The sequence below is a fragment of the Equus przewalskii genome, chromosome 23, assembly GCF_037783145.1.
Source record: "Equus przewalskii isolate Varuska chromosome 23, EquPr2, whole genome shotgun sequence".
NCBI lineage: Eukaryota > Metazoa > Chordata > Mammalia > Perissodactyla > Equidae > Equus > Equus przewalskii.
The window spans coordinates 22,224,893-22,244,954 of NC_091853.1; the positions used below are offsets into that span (position 1 = coordinate 22,224,893).

Below are 20,062 nucleotides of genomic sequence, written 5' to 3' on the forward strand. Positions count from 1 at the left end.
GCTAGTTGAAGACCCTGCTCACACAGACAAGAATCTCCACCTTGCTTTTCTGCCCTCTGCCCGGCAGCCAAGTTCAGCAAGCTGCGTCTCAAAGCTTTCGCAAGGGTCTTAAATCCTAGCTCCGTGCACTTGACCGGGAGTCTGAAGTGCCCGGCCCGCATCCCTGCTGCTGCCCACGAGCCTGAAGGCTTAAGCGGCCGCCCTCGGAAGGCAAGTCTCATCTCGTGGTCTTGGTTCCCACCCTCCCACCTAGCTTCGCGGTTATCTTTCTTTCGCCGGGTTCACGGTATGCAGACCACAAACCCGTAACCCGGTCGTTGTTTCTTTGCTGGGACCATGTACACAACTGCTTGACTTCGCATCCTTTAACTGGCAGGCAGGTGGAGAGGAACGCGCGGTACCTCTCCCCCGTCCCCAGTTTGGCATGAAGTCACTCATCTACCACTTCAGTCTTGAAAAGGAGGAAAGATCTGGCCCATTTAACTTTAGCACGGCCAGTCCAGATCCCCGAACCCCTCAGTAGTGACTTCCACGGTGGCAGATTCGCTCTCAGGGAAGTCCGGTCACTGTTTCTCTCCCGGACAACCTCCTCCTCCCCACCCTCCACGGAGGGAATTCACCCTCGGGGCCGCCCCACCTTGCTCCCTCCCACCACCGGGCGGGACCAGTGAAGGAAGAGCAGGTGCTCCCCGCAGAAAGGCCCTGGGGCGCCCTTGGCTCTCAGGGTGCGCAGTGGGACTCGGTAAAGCCGGCTGCCCCCTGCCCTGGCCTGCGCCTCCCGGGCAGGAGAGCCGAGGGCCGCCGGAGTGAGAGCGGCGCCGGCATGACTGATCTCCGCGGAGAAAGTCCCCCGAAACTGTGACCCCTGCGCTAGGAGGAGGCGGGGCTGATGCTCAGGAACATGCTGTGATGGGACCCGGGGGAAAAAACCACCAACCCCAAACCACCCACTTGTGTTTCTCAACCTGAGTTCTCCGAGAGCGGCTGAAAGACCCCAAAAGCTGCGCCGCGCCTCCCTAACCCGCGCCCGCCCCAGCGTCGCCTCTTGTGGGTGGGCTTCGCGTTCTCTCCAGGGTTTCGGAGCCACCACGTGACTTCCACGAAGAGTGGGGCCCCAGCGGAAAGCCGCGACAGGGGTGGGATTTGGGACCCCGAAGTGTGGCGAAAGGGCGGGGAGAGGAGGAAATGAAGCGGGGGTGGGAGAAGGAGGGGGCGGGGCAGACTTGGGGACGGGAAGGACCGCGGGCCCGGACCGGGGGGTGGGGAAACCCGGGCGACGCGCAGGGGCCGCACGCGCCGGGAGAGCGGGAAGCCCGGGGGGCGGGGCGGGGCAGAGGGCGGGTGGCCGACAGGTGCGGGGGCGCGAGGATGCCGGCGGCGGGAGAGCGCCGGTAGGCAGCGCCCCGCGTGCAGGGCGCGGCGGGCCGCGCGGCCGCTCCTCCGCGAGGCTGCGCGGCGGGGCGGGCCTGGCCGGAGTAGCGCCCGGCATGTCGCAAGGGCTCCCGGCCGCCGGCAGCGTCCTGCAGAGGAGCGTCGCGGCACCCGGGAACCAGCCGCACCCGCAGGTAGTGAACTAGAGGCTCGGGGAGGACCGCAGGGATGCGGGGGGGAGGGCGCCGGGGGGCACGAGGGGCTGGGTGCTGGGTTCCCGGGTGGTGAGCGCTGAGGGCGGGGTTGGAGGGCGCTGCGGGAGCCAGAGACCAGCGGGAACGGGGGCGCGAGGACGGTCTAGGGGCCCGGGCGCACGCACAGTGCCCGCGGTGTCCGGGATGGTGACCCAGCTCCTGCGCCCCGGGACGAGGAGAGACTGGAGGGAGCCGACGCCTGGGTGGGCCGGGCACAGTCCACGCTCCCCTGCACGTGTTGTCTGCGCTGCCCCGGGTGTCGCGCCATCCTTTCGCCGCCGCCTGCTGCCATCTCACTGCCGGCGCGCGTGGCCCTTCCGGCCGCTTCGAGGGGGGGCCAGGACGCGGAGAAGGGAAATTCAGCCCGAAGGGGCAGCTGGTGGCCAGGAACTCCCAAATCTACCTTCCTCCGGCTGCCGCCCGAATGGGGAACTCGGGACCGATCAGCCTGGGGTGCAGGGTAGGGGCTGCAGTGGCCGGACTCCACCCCTCCGAACCCCCTGCGCTGGTGGAAACCCCTCGCCCGCATCCAGGCCTGCGCTGTCCCTGGCAGCATTTCCAACTGCGTCCTCTGAGACAAGGTTGCCCGCAGGAACAGCCGTCCGAGAACATCCCACTCAGCTGCTTTGAGATGGAGTCCTTTTTTTCGTCGTTAATGCCCTTCTTCCCATCTCGGTGCCTGGTCCATAGTGTCATCGGGTGACGCTAGAGAGTCACACAGATCTGAGTTTGGGCCTCGAATTTGCCATACGCAGGATGAGTAGCCTTGGGCAATTTGCTTAACCTCTCTGAGCCTCAGTTTCCCCACCTGTAAAATGAATATAATATCAACCTCTCATGATTTTTATGAGGACTGATTGAGATATGGTTAATAATATCTTAATCCCCGCTTCCTGTCTTCATTAAATGTTTCTGCTGTGCTGTCAGGTGTGACCATATGCTGTGATCAGTCCAGTTTAGCGTCAGCTCCCAGAGAGCAGGATGCCGGCTGCTTCCTTGTGTCCTGTGACTTTCTGATTATGAACAGAGAGGCGTCATTTGGTGACAGGCACTATGGGGGACTCCATAAAAAGTAGTCACAACCTCAACAGAGGTTATTGAAGGCATACAAGGTGCTAGGAGCTTGAGGATAAAATCTCATTTTCTCTTCTGCCAGGCCCAAGCATTAGGCTGTTAGAATGCTCCCCACAGAGACTACTGACTGTTTGTTCAGGGGGTGTGGATCTGCAGCGCCCAGGACAGTGCCTGGCACATGGCGGGGACTCAGTTAGTACTTACTGAAAGAATGAATGAATCATACAATAAATGAGAAAATTGAAAATTCAGAGAATTGAAGCTGCATCCCCAAGGCCATGTGACAGTAGAGACAAAACCAGGAGCTGTGCATTTCTACGGCTAAAGTTCTGCCCTCCACACCACATTTCCCCGCTGTGGTATTCTGGTTATGTTTCTGAAGATGTCTTTGCCTCTGAAGGGCTACATTTTAACACCTTGTGTCTGTTCCCTTACACGCTGTCTCCAGGCCTCTTCTATTTATGTTATTGCTGTATATGTTATTTATTCTTCTCCTTTTCCAGCTTTATATTCTTGCATATGCTGAAAATTCTTTACCTGCTGTAACTTGGGGAGATGATATGTGTCCTTATTTGGAATACAAGACCAGATAAAATGATAACTGAAAATACCCATTATTTTATGTTATCAGTATTTGCTTTCCATTAATATGAATAATTGAGTAGCTTTCCTGTATTTGTATCCCACTAACCTCTGGGCTTTTAAACTCTTTAAAGGTAGAATTTGCACCCCCGACCCCTTAGTATCTTCTCACAGGGTTCTGGAAGCAAATACTGCTGTACTGCTCCATTTGCTATAACCGAATGAAGTGTTTTTAGCGTGGTAGGTGTATTTTTCTGCCTGTGTGTTTCAGGATAACTCATGAGGGATTTGGCTAGGTTTGGTTAAATCTCATAGATGGCTAAGAGCTTTCAAGACACATCATAAACTTGCTCTCTGATTCGCTCTGACCTGTGAAAGAAAATGCCAGTCAAGCATTGTTGAAATGAGCGTATTGTCTGTGGTGTTTAAGGTCATTTGGTGTGTTGGTAGCGTTATGTGGTTGCAGTTAGTCACGTGTAATCGTGGTTTGTGAACAGTATCAAAAGTACCTGTTTGTGTGTGGTGGTGTGAGGCCTGGCACATAGTTCCAGAGAACCCGTGCCTTCTGCCTTTCCCCTTCTCAGATGAACACTGACACCACAGCTCTTCCAGGCACACACCCTGTGGGGTGGAGTTTTATGAACGTTGGTTTGGAGTCCAACAGACCTGAGTTCCACTTCCCATTAGCTGTGATACCTGGAGCAAGTTCCTTAACGTCGCCGAGTTTCTTATTCCTCATCTTTTAAATGGTGGTCACCCCACACACTTCTCAAGGTGGTTGCGGGGATTAAGAGCTCAGCACAGCCATGGCACGTGGTGAGTGCTCCTTAACAATGGGCTACTGTTCTCCCACTGATGTAGCAACAAGCACCCTGTGACTACAAATAAGATGGGGAAGCTGGATGAGCAAGGCTGAGCGAAGAGAGGGCAGAGAAGGGTGAGGCGAGGGGCCTCAGCGTCACACCTGACCGAACACTTTCCCCCAGAGCCCTGAGGATGATGACAGGAAGGTCCGAAGGAGAGAAAAAAACCGAGTTGCTGCTCAGAGAAGTCGGAAGAAGCAGACCCAGAAGGCCGACAAACTCCACGAGGTGAGACTGTGGTTGGGGCAGAGCCACGTTAGGGCCACAGAGAGGAGCCGTCTTCCACCCTCGCACTGTGGTGGTGGCCCTGAGGTCACATCCTGGTCATCAGCCATTGGGCCACATGCGCGTCTAATTCTGCTGTGTGCTTCCAGCCCAGCGTTCTGATTCTTCATTCACTGGCACCTTCCTTTCTCCCTCCCACGCAGGTTGTGTCTCACGCTCGAGTTTCTTTCATCATAAATCAAAACAAAACGAGACCGCCTCTGATCCTTATTCCCTTTCAAGCTGGTGCCTCATTTCTTTTCATCCCTCACTTTCCTGCCCCTTAAAAAGAGACCTGCTGTCTCCATGTCCTCAGTTCTCTTTTATTCCCCAATCCTTTGTGATTTTGTTTCCGCTCCCCTCTCCCTACCCAGTGTGCACACACACATGCACACACATACTCTCTTCCTATAGCAGCTGCTCTCACTGAGGCCACTAGTGCCTGGCACTGCTTGATCCAGGGGCTTCTTTTTAGTCTCAGCATCCTTGACCTTTCTGAAACATTTGACACCATTGTCCCTCCCCTTCTTGAAACCTCCTTTCAAGGTCTTTAGCTTCTAAAAGACCACATTTCCTACTTCCCCTGACCCTCTTAACCACTTTTTTTTCTCAGTTTCTTTGTTAGCTTTTCTAACTGTCTGTTTTCTTAAATGTTGGTGTTGACCAGGGTTTCAGACTTGGCCCTTTTCTCTTCTCACCCAGGAAGATTTGATCTGTTCTCCCAATATCAGCTCCCAATATTGATTACTCTCAGGTAGGCATTGCTTACTCCAGGCAATGCCTCTGTCCTGGGCCCTAGACCCCGTATCTCCAGTGTCTGCTTAGATGTCTCCCAGTGGGTCTGCTGCGGGCTCCTTGCATGCAACAGAGGCATCGTGGAGTGTCTGCTTACCCTGAGACTTTCTCTTCTCACTGCCTTCAAATTGTAGTTAATGGAGCTACCCATCTTTCTTATCATCCAAATCAGGAACCTGGGATTTATCCTAAACTCTTCCATTTCCCTTGACCCCTATGCATAATCCCACATAATCTCACAGCCAGCACATGGGAACTGCTCCATATCAGGACCTGGCATCCAAGGGTCTGTCCAAGGAATTGGTGACAGTCCCATGCTCTTGTCTTTGCACAAGTTTGGTGTGAACAGTTAAGGATTTTCATCTAGGTCTCTCCTGCCACGCTTTCTTGTCATGGATTGTCTCAGCAAGGCCAGTCTGGGAGCGTTGACGGCATAGGAGATTCTGCGATGTTATGCAGGGGCAGGACAATCACTGAAAACCCTTTAACAATGAACAGAGAACAGATTTAGGATGCACAAACTCTGAGGAGAGGTGACCCACTGATAGAAACTCATAGCATGGGCTAGGTTATAAATGTCAGATTCTTTCCTGGAAGTAGGAAGGCTGGGCCCTAGAAAGGGACTGGGGTATTCAGACTAGGGTCAGGGAAGATCCTCCCCAGCCTTTATTAGTTCTGTAAAATGTCCACAGGAAAGTTATGATGCCCCCTGCCTCCTTTCTTCCTTCCCCCTTGCTCCTGAGGCAATCCTAGTTCTAGCTTCACGGTCCCGAATAACCCTCAGAGAGCAAGTTTCTTGCTGCTCACACTTAGTGTGTGGCCCTGGTTCAAACCTCACGTGCCAGCTGGACAGCCAGGGGCTTTCCTCTCATGAAGCTTCTAGTCAAGCCAGGTGCATTAACATCAAGAAACACTAGAGGATACTTCGTTGTAAGTGCCGAGTGACTGTGTGTAGAGGTGACTGAATGACTTGGACAAGGTCTTTCACGGAGCAAGATCTAGTAGATTCATTCCACAAATATTTATTAAGCACTGCCGTGGGCACAGCATTATCATAGGTCACAAAGAGGAGTAAACTCTCATTCCTGTCCTTGGGAAGCATAGGAGTTCCTGAGGAAGACAGATTCATTTCCTATGGCTGCTGTAACAAATTATGACCAATTTGGTGGTTTAACAACAACACAAACTCATTATCTTACAGTTTTGGAGGTCAGGTGTCTGATGGGTCTCCCTGGGCTCAAATCAAGGTGTTGACAGGGCTACGTTCCTTATGGAGGCTCTGGAGAAGGATCTTTTCTTGGTTTTTCCAGCTTCCAGAGGCTTATGTGTTCTTTGGCTTGTAATCTTCTCCCATCTTCAAAGCCAGCCTTGGTCAGTTGAGTCTTTCTCTTGCTGCATTACCCTAACACTATTTCCATTGTCACACATCCTTCTCTGACTCCTGACTCCTTCTTTCACTTATAAGGACCCTTGTGATTACATTGGGTTCACCTGCACCATCCAGGATAATCTCCTCGCATAAGGTTCTTAACTTCATCACATCTGCAAAGTCCCTTTTGCCGTGTAAGGTAACATATTCACAGGATCCAGAGATTGCATGTAGACATCTTTGAGGGCTGTTATTCCACCTACTACAGAAGGTAATATGAATACTACAGGGTCAGAAAAGACCAGTCTCTCTTAATTTCTGTCATTGTTGGGTTTGATAACCAAATGAACCAGGTGCCCGGGAAACTTGGGGGTGGGGTGCCCCATTTACTCCCGCCGAATCCCTCTGAGATGTGTGAAGGGCCTAAGATGAAGGGCCCTTCTGTAGGGTTCCTAGCCTGTTCTGCTGTCTAGAGACATGACTAATTATGCCAAGTGCCTCTTCCAGAAATGGGGCTGATTGAGCTGAAGCCCAGTCCCTCTGGGAAAAAACACTCCCTTCTTCTCTTTCTCTGTGGAGCTAGAACAATGGATCAGGATCTTGCACCACTGGCAGATCACCTCAGCAAGGCCAGTTTTGTTGAGAAACACAGTGTCAAGGAGGCCAGGACAGTGGCTCCATCCAGATACAGACCTCAAAGCTGTGGCCCACACCTTTACTGTCACTAGCTACACACAAGTGTCATTGGTCACAAGATTGTGTGAGGGAGCAGGTGGCTGGCTCAGGAAAACGGAAATACATGTAGTGGAAGAAGAACATCATCTCTGGACTGAAGGGCACCACACGAATCATCCCTTCCCTGTTAATTCCTTGCCTCCTTCCAGAAGGGCATCATAGTTATGGGGATCTATGTTCTGTATGGCCAACATACTAAAAAAAAAAAAAAATAGTAAACACAGGGAAAAAAAGTGGCTATTTTTCAAACTTTGAAAAAATCTCCATATTGAGAGTGGGTATCTGGTTAAAAAATGTGGTGAGGAATAATTTTACTGTGCTCTGGTGAGTTGAGGACAGAGCACCTGGCACACTGTTGTGGGTCACAGCAGAAAGCCCCTTGGGCCCCCTGGTTGCTCCCAGGCCACATCTAGGATGGGGAAAGCGGAGAGCTGGTCATAGTACATGGAAACTTCCTCAAGCCCAGAGTGAGGCCAGCTAATTGGGAGACACCCAAGGGCTCAGAAAATGGCCACCTGATAGCCATGGCTGCCTGCTTCTCCCTGGGGACATGAAGCCATCAAAAGAGCTTTGAGTGAGGCCTCTATCCCACAGATTCATCTGTCCCATACTGTAGGGTAGTGTTGCTAAATATCTCAAAGTACCTCAAGATTTTTGTTTGCCTTTCTTGAATACCATGAAGGGGAATATTTAGAGCAAGGGGCTTGTTTAAAATTCCCACCTTTCTCTCCTACCCACCTTGTTCACTCACCCCAGCTATTCCTGAGCCTCTCTCACCTCCAACACCCTGAAAAACCTCCTCCAGTGTCAGCTCTTGGAAGTCTCCCGGCTGCCTCCCTTTCCTCCCAGTTCTCCAACTCCAGAGCCAGAGGAGCTGTCCATCAAGACGGGGCCTCCCGGGAGGGCAGCGCTGGGGGAGGGCCGAGTGGGCCAAGCCAGAGAGGCTGAGCTCACTCTCCAGTCTGAGTTTCCCCTCAGGGCAGTGGTTCTTGGACGTTGGACTGCAGTGATGAGAAGCGGTTGCTAATGAGTATCTGTGTACCTCAGTGTTCACGGTGACTTTTCAAATCATCCCTTCAAAGCGCTTACACCTCTCATGGGGATTTTGACCCCTATTCATCTCTGAACATTAGGCACACGCCTGAGTCCACGTTCACAAATGGGAGCCCAAGGGAACAGTCCAGGTCTTTAGACAAGCTCAGCAGTGGCTCAGAAGTGGGTCAGACTGGTTTGAGCCAGGCACCCCAAGGTGTAAGACTGAGAAAGAATTTTGAGTCAGAAAAGGAAAGAAGCGATGCCATCCTCGGGAGCCCCAAATGTCACAAACTGACAAACTTCTTGGGCAATATGGTTGTGGGTGTTGCCACGGTGTTTTCAGACATTGCATATTCTCAGAGAATGCTTCATGTCAGGCCCCACTTGGTTTAGAAACTGATGATGACACTAATTTGTACAGCCCTTGCTGGTGACACAATTTTTCTGCTGGGAAGTGTATTAGCTGAAGGCTTGGGAATAGGCTTATTGTAAAATCCTGAGCTCTTACAGCCCTTGGCTTCTGGTAACCACCATGGGGAAATTTGGGCCCAGATACTGCCAAGCAAGAGCAGAATTGCTGTCACGGCATGAGAGTTGCAGTTGACCTTGAAATCAGCAATCATGTCCCAAGTCTGCATGACCTTGGAAAAGTCACTGTACCTCTCAGGATTTCAGTTTTCTCGCTGGTGAAAAGGGGTCTGCGTGTGGCTGTGACCTCCTGATGGCCTTTGCCTCCCTCTCATTTCTTTCCCCACTTAGTTCTCATGTCTGGTTCCTGGTACCCACATTAGCTTCTTTACCAGTCTTTGATCTTTTCCTCTGCCTCAGAGGCATCCTGGACCCTGAATCCTCCCAGACAGCCCCTCATCCCTGGATCAACCTCTCTTAAATGCCCCGATCAGGGCTTCTCAACACTGGCATTGTTGACATGTGGGGCCGGACAATTCCTTGTTGTGGGGGGCTGTCCTGTGCTCTGTAGGATGCTGAGCAGCATCCCTGGCCTCAGCCCACCAGATGCAGTAGCATTGCCTTTCACTGTTGTCATAATCCTAACTGTCTCCAGATGCTCCAGATGTCCCCTGCAGACTGCCCAATCACCTGAGTTGAGAATCACTGTCCTAGACAGGTTAATATCTGAGGCAGAACCGAGATTTGCAGTGATTCCATCACCTCTAATTTTTGGGTCTCTATTTTGTGACTCTGTCCTGGAAAATACCCAGAGCAGGCAGCAGGGTAACCTCAAACGTCCTGGGGCAGAGGATTCGAAACCCAGCAAGATTTGGGCTAACCTGATCATCTCTTCGGAAATCACAAAAGGTCTAGTGGCCGCTGCTTATTTTTCCCAGGTGTTAAGTCCAGATCATTTCTTCTCGGTGTGGAGTGGGTCTTCCTCGTTCCCCTCTGCTCCCTCTCAGTGTTCTCTCACCTCCCCTTCCTCTCCTCCCAGCTCCTCCTTGTATTTTCGTTGAACTGGTCTCACCTGAAGGAGATTTCGACTTCTCTCCTTTTTATTCCTCAGCTCGATAAAAGTCCCTCAGCAGATTGATGAGTAAAACTTAAATTCCAGGAGAGAAAGTCCCTACAGATAAGGCCGACGAGGGGCCTACTGGGTGACCTGTGCCAGCAGCCCGGGGCCTCTCTGAACTGGGGTTTGGGGAAAGCATGGTCCCTTGGGAAGGCTTTAGGCTACATGGCCCTCATGGAGTCCAGAGATAAAGCTCAGAAGCTCACAGTGGCTTGCCACACAATTCAGTAAATACAGAAAGGCAGTCTGGAACATTCTGCCACAGGAAGAGAATTTCCTATTCTTTGGAATCCAATTGACATGTTAGCTCATTGGAACCATTCAAATCTATTCTCCCTTTTCCTTGGAGGTGAAGAGCATTTCCAGTTGCAGGGTGGGGAGTGTGTGTGTGTGTACGCGCTACACAGAGCTTCAGCCTCTCTCACTCCTCTGCCGCAGGCGGGCTTCCTGTGCTGCCTAGGCCTCCAGCCCCATCCTTCCATGCAGACCCTCCCCTTGCCCCTGGAGGGCTTGTTGCTGGTTTGTAGGTGGAATTGTGACTCTGGGACTAGAGCTTGTCAGAGGCTGGAGGAAAGCATTAGGAGTTGGGATGCTCGGCCTGGAGGAGGGCTGCAGGCAGAATGGGGCCAGCGCACTCCTGATGCCAGATTGACCCAGGATGGTCTGCGTGGAGAAGCTGGGAGCCCTGCTGCCTTGGAGGGTATTCCACACCACCCCGAGAGCCTACTGAGGCATTGGGGGGTGGGGAGGCAGAGGCAGAGGCAAGGCTCAGATGGCCTCTGAAGAGCCCCTTGTTCTGAGACAGCGGAAGGTGCCTGGAGGATAGATGCACATAGAGGCTGGCACTGGGGCCTGTCAGGCGGAGGTACAGGAGAGGGTAGCAGAGGCCCCTAGGTCCTATGTATTTCTGATCTTTGGGGAGAGACCTTATTTAATATAAGTAAGATAGAATATGATACCAGACAGTTTAGAACACAGAATGAGAGATGGGGTTCCATCAGGTGCTATGATCAGGGAAGCCTTCTTGGAGGTGGTGGGCTTGAGCTGGGCCCACACAGAAAAGAAGGAAGGCAGTTCAGTTGAGGAGAACAGCATTAGCAAAAGGGCAGAGTTGAGAATTTGCTTGTGCCTTCAGGGCCTGTAAGAAGATCAGACTTTTTTGGTGATATTTCTTAAACAATACCAGTAAGAGAAAAGATGTAATGGATAATAAGCGTGGGTCCCTAATTCCGGAAATGCGTGGTGTGCATGGTACAACAAAGCCTAACCATGTGAATCAATCTAAAAATGATTGAAAACAACATTTCAGCAAGGTTTAAATGAGATTGTCACTTTAAGAGGGTCTCTATTGGTGTACCAGAGGGCTCTGCTCTTGGCCAGGTATTGTAGAACTTATTAATGACTTGGATGAAGAGAAAGAAGACCTGCTTATCAAGTTAGTGCACAGCTTATAGCTGTGTGGTATCACTAATCCATGAGCTGACACAATCAAGACTCGAAAAGATTTTGCTGGGCTGGAAGATGCCTAAGCAAACAGGGTGGAATTCAGTAGAGTGTAAAGCCTGCCCTTAAGCTTCGAAACATCCATCATAGTCCAAGTACAGACAGGGAAGCAGCAGGCGCAGACGAAGCTTGCACTTCTCTGCAAGCTCAGGGAAAATCCCCAGAGCGAGGTGGCTGTGGGCTTGGGTGCAGAGCCCACACATCTGTCGTCTGCACAGTCAGGCCATCCCCGGGATCATGCGCTACGTTTTGGGAATGATATTTTCTCAGAGCTCCGGGCAAATTGGAGCATGTGTTGGGGATGGCTTCCGTGAGGGCAAAGGGACCAGAGGTCCTAAAACCCAAGGAACTCAGAGGACCTGAGACAGCTGAGCTCAGAGGACACCTAAAGGGAGGTGGTATGGGCCTGTCTCCTAATGTTTCAAGAACTGTGATGTCGAAAAGTATTCATTTACTCTATGTGGTCCATAACTGGAAGCAAGCCCAACAGGTGGGTTTGAAGGAGAGAGATTTTGGATTAGTACAAAGAGGAGCTTTCTAGGAGAGCAGCTCAGAAATGGCAAGGACTGTCCTTTCAAGGAGAGTGTGCCCAGCATGAGTTGGATGTTGGAGCTAAAATTACATAGGGAAGGTTTCTGCATTGTGCGGCTTGGACTAAGGGGTTTCCATGATCCCTTCCAGTTCTAAGGCTCTATAAACTCTGATATAGTGGAAGCTTAACAGATGAATGTTGGAGCAAAATCAAGGCGAGGGGTATTTTCATTCATTTACTCAGCACTCCACAAATGTTTGTTATATGTTCTAGGCACTGTTCCAAGAGCTGGGGTTGTGGCAGAGACCTTTAGAAAGCAGAACAGCAGTGGGAGGAGGGGGAGCTGACTGCAGAGGGGACGCGGGAACTTTTCAGCGATGGAAACGTTCTATGTCTTGATCAATAGAGTTGTTTACGTTCGTCAAAACTCATTGAATTATACACTTAAAGTAGATCTGTTTTATCTAAATTACACCTCAATAAAGTTGATTCGAAAATCAAAGTCCTCATGAACCTTTTCATCCTGGCGGGAGGAGAGAGGCATTAAGCAAAGGCACACGTGAGTGGCGGAGGCGGGCACGGTGGACCGGAAGGCTTTCCTGGGAAGGAGACAAGCATCTCGGCCCTGGTGAGATGTGCCGGGAGGACAGAGGAAGGGAATGTGGTTTCAGAAACAGTTTTGCCCATTCTGTCTTCCCCAGGAGTATGAGTGCCTGGAGCAAGAAAACACAGTGCTGCGGAGAGAGATCGGGAAGCTGACGGAGGAGCTGAAGCACCTGAGTGAGGCGCTGAAGGAGCACGAGAAGATGTGCCCGCTGCTGCTGTGCCCTATGAACTTTGTGCCCGTGCCTCGGCCGGACCCCGTGGCCGGCTGCCTGCCCCGATGAAGCCCAAGGACCGTCCTCCTCCGCCCAGCAAGGAACCTTGGTCTTTTCCACACCCTTACATCTATGTATAGGGGGACCTGTGGCAGGGCCACCTCCTCGGAGCTCCGGCCGTGTCCTCAGCTGACTGGGCTCAGCCGGACGCTCCCGCAGGCGCCTGACTCTCAGAGCCTTGAGCGGATCCAGGGAGGGTGACCACCCTCAGGAGTCGCTTCTCATCCACTTTGGCAGCTAGTAGGTTCCGCTGTTATGCAGAATCACTTCCTCTAGAATTTGGATAATAAAGATGGTTGTTATCATCTCTCCTTTTGCCAAGTTCTTGGAATTTAGAGGCACAATACATTCCCTCTTCCTGAAGAGGTCATCTTCTGTGTTTTTGCTTCTCATAGGTCTTGCTTACCCCTCCTCGTCGTCTCCCCTCATTCATCTTTGGGGGACTGCAGAGCAAAGGCCCATGGGACTTCCCTGCCACCCCAGCTGGGTCTCGAAGGGGCATACTGGGAGTGACTTGTTCTTTCCTTTGTTTTTTTAAGATTGGCCCTGAGCTAACATCTGTTGCCAATCTTTTCTTTTTTTTCTTCTTTTTCTCCTCAAAGCCCCCTCAGTACATAGTTGTATATTCTGGTCCTTCCAGTTCTACCATGTGGGATGCCGCCTCAGCATGGCTTGATGAACGGTGCTAGGTCCGCGCCCAGGATCCGAACCTGCGAAACCCTGGGCTACCGAATCGGAGCACAAACTTAACCACTGGGCCACCCGGCCAGCGCCTGTGCTTGTCTTATGCTTTGCGTAGCCCTCCATCTTGGTCAATTCTCCCACCCATACTGGACCATCATAGAAGATTTTCGATTCCAGGCTGGTTTTCCCAACTGCTGTGTACACTCCCGGGTCACCTCCCCATTCCATAAGTAGGCATAGGATCAGGGGACAAATTTTCTTTATATTAGTCTGAAGCACAATTGAATGGGGGAATCTGTCTCCTTGTTTAAACAAACATTTGGGTAGATGAGGAGAGGAGAGCAATTTCCTTTCAAAAGTCCCATCCAACTGTATTCTTTAAGGAAAAGCAGAACCAAGCCAAGTTGATGGTGGCCCCAGCGAGAAAAGCAGAATGGGAGAGCACTCCCCATTCCTCTCCAATTCTCTTTTTCCTTGGAACAAAGGAGTTCTGGAGGGTGGAGCCATCGCATCCTAAAGGAAACAAGAAACGGGAACAGAAAGGAAAAGTGCTTTGTTGTAAATGTACATGTTAAAAAAGAAGAAAGGAAAAAATAAAGAAATAGAATGCAGCCCCTCCCAGGGGTGATGGAATTGCTTTTGGCTACTCCCACAAGCCTCCTGTTGAAGGCTCCCTCTGCCTGCCAGAGCTCTGCCTGGTCCCTAACTCTGCAGGCTGACGGGGGCAAGATTTCCCTCCTGTGAGGCATTGAGGCATCGGAAGGCCGCTGCTAGAGAGCAGGGCTAATGCCTGCAGGCAGTATGAAGCCAAAGCTTCCAGAATGCAGCCGCCTGGGGGGGGGGAGGGGGCGGGGGGATGGTGGAATTATATAGCACAAGAGACTTTATTTTTTTGAGGAAGATGAGCCCTGAGCTAACTCTTTTTGCTGAGGAAGACTGGCCCTGAGCTAACATCTGTGCCCATCTTCCTCTACTTTATACGTGGGACGCCTACCACAGCATAGCTTTTGCCAAGTGGTCCATACCTGGGATCCGGGCCAGCAAACCCTGGGCCACTGAGAAGCGGAACGTGCAAACTTAACTGCTGCGCCACCGGGCCGGCCCCCTGCACGAGAGACTTTAAAATCATCCAGCCTGACTCCTTCACTTTGCAGATGAGAGGTGCATCAGGGGCAAGAGAGTTGCTCAAGGTCATCCATGGGCCCATAGCAGAACCAGGTTGCCACCCCAGGTGGTCTGACTCGTGATCTGCTGTAGAATTGATAGCCAGGCTGAAGCCGTGCCACAGGGGGAGTTACGACAGGGTCCTGCTCAGCTGACGTCTAAATGTGGCATGACCCCCTGTCAGCACCTCACAAGGCTGGCCAGGACTACACAGTCCAGACGAGCAGACCGTCCACGAAGGCTAGACTCAGAGCCACGTTCCAGAGGCTTGGGTGGCTGTGAGTATGAACACACAACGTGTGTGCCTCATACCTGCAGGCATCGTGCTGCTGTCGTCTTTCAACCCCAGCACTTCTGTCCCCAAAGGGAGCGCTTTGCACTCTGGCTGAGTCTCCGCCTGATCCTGCAGTACTTCCGTGTTCTCCTGGCTTCAGACCTCTCTAGCTGTCCTGACTGCTCATCTGTCTGACACTTAATGTCACTGCTGTTCATCTGGCTGCTCCCCCACTCCACTGCTAATCACAGGGTGTCCATGCCTGCTGGCCCCCCTGGCCTGAGCCCCCTGGCTCCACACAATAATTCAGGGAACACCCTCCCATTTAGGTGCTCTGTGCCCCCTTTCTTGGAGTCCCCCTGGATCCTCTACTCTGGCTGGGAGTCTCCGGAGGAGGGGTCCATGGAGGGTGATGGGGCGGGCTGTGTCTTGGAGATGATAGTGTATCATTTTCTGCCACAGTCTGCAGACCAGACCTCAAACACAGAGCGTCATCCAGCTATAGGGAGGCTGGGAAATGAAATTAACCATGTGCCCAGGAGGTGGAGGAACTGGGTTTGGTGAATATCTGTCAGTGTCTGCCATAAGAAGACCTGGCTTTTGCTCCCACTGTCTCACTGAAATGGTCCCTTAGAGGGGATGTCCCCAGTAAGCCCCAGATGCTAAACCAAATGGGCGAGTCTCAGGTTTTATCTTCCTCTGCTTCCCAACAGCCTATGACACTGGCTTCTGCTTGTCTTCCTCTCTCTACTGCTTCTCAGTATAAAGGGGCTCCTCTTCTTGGGGCCTCAGTCCTCACCTATCCCTGGGCTGATAGCTCCCACATCTGTGCCTGGAATCCAGCTCTCTCTCCTGAGGGCAGACTTGTCTACAGTTGCCCATCACGTGTCTCTGAGAGGACATCTCACAAGCATATCCCACTTACCATGTTCAAAGCTGTGCTCAAATCTCATTGTATGCCCTTCAAACATGCTTCCAATCTGTTTTTACCTGTTTAATAAGGGGCTCCATCATCCACCTGCACAGCATCATATTTGACTCCTCCAAGCCCTTCAGTTCTTCTTCTCAAAAATCTTGCAGATCCAGCCACTTGGCTCCAATGTGCTAATTGCCTTATCTGCTATCAAGCACTCTATTCAGATTAGCTGCTCATCACAAGGGGTTTCCTCCATAAACTGTGTATTCATTGAGGTTGAGCTCACGTTTAGGGAGAGTTAGGCCTCCACTTTTGATGTCAAAACAGTACATTTGGAGTCAGGGAACCAAAACTAGGGTAGCCCAGGGTGGTGAGTCATGGTGCTGGGGCCAAGAGAACTGGAGACGTGACGAGAGTTCTGAAAATCAAATGTACCCTGTGCCTGGCTGCTAAGAACATTCTTATCAAGATTCTAGTAACATGAGGGGCTGTCTTAGCTCCCCAACTCCTACTCTGAAAAAGTAGAAATTCTGTGTAAATCTGAGAAACTATATTATTCCTGGAGGGACAACCGTGTGAATACAATGGCAACAGTTTGCGTACAACCAGGCAATGCAGATCCCTAGCAACTTGTCTGCATTAAGTCTGAGAGTGACTGTTTTTTGGGCTGAGGGGAGGAAGGCAGGCTGAGAAAGGAAGGCCCCTTCGGCATAGAAAGTGTCAAAGACGAGGAAGCCCTTCCTTCCCACCCACGCAGCCACACCACTTCCTGTCCGCAATCCCGCCCGGTATTGCACCAGCCCAGCCTTGAAACCTGGGGTTTCCATCACTGCACCAGGCCCCAATTTTGGCCCCAAATTTTGGTTGAGAATGATGACTCTCACGGTCAGGAAAGCGAGACACCCAAAAGCCCCTCTCCTCTTTCCCATCAATACTAGGGTTTCCACAGTCCTGGTGTACTTACCCAGGCTGCGGGCCCTGCCCTAGCAGGAGCTAGAAGAAAAGGGGCAGCCCCAAATGTCACTGACACATCTTCCCTCTCATGATATCCAGGAAGTCCTGACAGAGTCATCCATGCTACGGCAAGAAGGCTTGTCACAGAATGCCAGGGAGCAGAAAGAAGGAAGAATGGAGAGGAGGAAGGAAGGGAAGGAGAAAGAGAAGGAAAAAAGGAGAGGGAAGGAGGAAGGGAAGAGAGTGATGGGGATCCTTGAGCTCTGAACTAAACCGTCCCTGCTTCTGGGGAAGTTACACTGAATCCCCAGGAGGGTATGCTGTTGGAAGCCCCCTAATAATGACACATAACTTGAGGTGTCAGAGTGGAGCTGGCCAAGGCCAGAGTCTCTGAAAACTGCTCTATGGTTGGAGTCAAGGGACCGTTCCTCAATTGCCCACTTGGAAATTGACCACCTTGATGAAATTGTCCCCTCCATCTATTCGGGAACACAAGAGATCAATGTAGTCACCACTGTTGCCATGGACATCGTCACCGTTAGCATGACCCACAGTGAAAGTCTGTATTCAGCATGTGCCAGTGTGTTTGGCATGACATGCTTGAAGAACTGGTGTCCTAAGTCTGGGGCTGTGTTCAGGGCAGACTTTGCCCCTGGAGACAGCTCACCTGCTCATTTGAGTGTTCTAGCATGACCTTTTCTGGTACGATATTCTTAAGAAGATCAGAAACGTCATCACAGATCAGACCAAAGGCCACAAGCCCAGAAGTCCAACACAACACGGGGGAAGCATGAGGGAGAGTCCGGTGTTTGCATTCTAAGACACCATCCCGAAAGGCCAGAGTTGTTCTTGGAACTTCCCTGATTTTCCTTAATAACACACTATTTATCTATCCATCCACTTATCCAGACTCTTCTTGAACTGGGTTAAGTTCTCAGTCACCTTGTGCCGGGCATCAGCTTCTGCCCCGCTCTGAAACCACCCTCAGCGCTATCTGAATCCAGGGTGACTCGTCCATGAGCCGAGCAGGTGCCCTCGCCCGGGGGCATGGAGAGTGGGCCTGTTTTCCCAGCATCCCTGTGCTCACCGAGCTTCCTCAACAGCCTTTCCTCTAACCCAGTGGCAAGGCAAAAAAGTACCTTCCAAAATGTCACAAACCCACAGGGCTCAATTCGCCAGGCAGTACTTTTTGATATTGAGAAAGTAAAAGAGTTGGAGAAACAGCAGTGGTGGCCAGCTCCTGACGCAAAAGAAGGGAAAGAACCAGGGCCGGCCCGGTGGCACAGCAGTTAAGTCCGCACGTTCCGCTTTGGGGGCCCGGGGTTCTCCGGTTTGGATCCCGGGTGCGGACATGGCACTGCTTGGCAAGCCATGCTGTGGTAGGCATCCCACGTATGAAGTAGAGGAAGATGGACATGGATGTGAGCTCAGGGCCAGTCTTCCTCAGAAAAAGAGGAGGATTGGCAGCAGTTAGCTCAGGGCTAATCTTCCTCAAAAAAAAAAAAAAAAAAAGGAAGGTAAAGAACCAATGAATGCACCGCACTGCAGTTCTTGAACTGTTGCAGTGAAATTGCAAATTATTAGTTAATTATTACTAAAGTTTATTTGTAGTTACTTATTTTAATTAATTTATTATTGCATACACCAATACATTTATTTGTAAAAATAATTAATGAAATATTTATTTAAAAGTAATAAGATAATTATTAATAATTATTATTACTAACTTATGAATTAGCTATTGTCAAAAGAATTAGTAGTTAAGTACCCATTGTGTGTATGGGGGTGTGGGCAGGACCAGCAAGGGAAAGATGCTCCCTGCACACATCCTAAAGGGCTGCCTTATCATACAACTTCTGAAATCTCACCGTCAGACCTCAGTTTGAGCAGAGGAAAATCTAATGATTTTCTCCATCTGGTTCAAACGGAATACCTCTGCTTAGATTGTACGTAACTACAGGACAGGAATCATGTTTTATCTATCCATATATTCCTGGTTGCTTAACAAGGGGCCTAGCACATGGTAAGCAATAAAAATATCCGTTTGAACAATTGATTGAATGAACGGCTCCTCCTTGCCTAGTCTTCACATCAATTAAGCCCTCAACCTCATTCCAACTCCCAGTGGGGGATCAGAATTGGCCACCCCAAAATGTGTCTCTTTGCCTGGATTATTTTTAAGAACAAAAGACTCTGAATGAAACTTTGACCTTCCCCCAATGGTCTAAAAGAATTTAAGATGAAAGTTCTGTCCCCAGGACAGGCCATCACCATAGATAACTCTGGGCATTGGTAAACTGTGAGGGTTCTTACTAAGCCCACTCTTATCAAAGTTCTTTTTACCAAACATTTGCTTTTCCATTTTCATGAGAATTGCCTTCCTCCCCTTTGAAATCCCAAACCACTACCCCCAACATCCTCCTTTGTCTTTGGCTGAAGGTGATATTTAAGGTGGCGGCTTTGGCCATTCTGGCGAGTTGCTCAGTTTTCCTGGGTTTCTCCCGTGTATACATGTTATAAAGCCTTGTTCGATTTTCTCCTGTTATTCTGTCTCACATCAATTTAATTCTTAGGCCAGCCAGAAGGACCTAGAAGGTAGAGGAATGTCTTCCTCCTCTACACCCCCCAAATCACTTAATGTTATTTTATTTGTGATGTAAGTTTCTCATTGTTGTTTCCCTCTTCTAAGAGCATGGCCCTAAACTACCTCCTTTCTTCCTATAATTCTTCATCTGGGTTGGTCTGCCTGCTGTAAATTAGGAATTCCCATAAATCAGCAGTAAAGTTGCTTCATAAAGGCCTTGTAACAATAATGTTGAAAGTGACAATAGGTTGATGATGATGAAAGTGGAGGAGTGGGGCAGAAATACACACAGGGAACAAATCTCTTTAGCTGTTATCTTTAGTTTTATTCAGATGTAAATATAGTTATTCTATTGTTTTTCAACAATCATTACTACTTCTTTAATATTTGCTTAGGGTTGCTTAACTTACCAGGTGCGCAGAGAGGAGTTGGCTACACAAATACCTGAGCCCCTGGCCTGGAGGGAAAAAAGGAAGAAATTTAGCAGATTGGTCTTCTAGGGAAAAAGTTCCAGGGAAAACTATGCATTGTCTAGGGGAGAGTCCTCAGTTTATCCAATTATCTTTCAATGTTTAAGTGATTTGACAACTCAGGAAATTGTAGCTAATTGATAACAATGCAAAATAATTCTTATCTATAGATATGCAAATTATGTCCTATACTTAGACAATTTGCTTTCCTCCCTCCCTCGAAAAACCAGTTTGCT

At 50.4% G+C, this 20,062-nt stretch overlaps 1 protein-coding gene across 1 annotated transcript; it reads left to right on the forward strand.

Moving 5' to 3' along the window:
• The first annotated feature begins 1,329 nt into the window (after positions 1–1,329).
• On the forward strand, positions 1,330–13,087 carry BATF3 (basic leucine zipper ATF-like transcription factor 3). Its single transcript, XM_070591408.1, has 3 exons — positions 1,330–1,565; positions 4,268–4,372; positions 12,604–13,087. Exons 1-3 carry the CDS (start codon positions 1,488–1,490, stop codon positions 12,787–12,789), a joined length of 369 nt encoding a protein of 122 aa, XP_070447509.1. The 5' UTR covers positions 1,330–1,487; the 3' UTR covers positions 12,790–13,087.
• Positions 13,088–20,062: the final 6,975 nt, after the last annotated feature.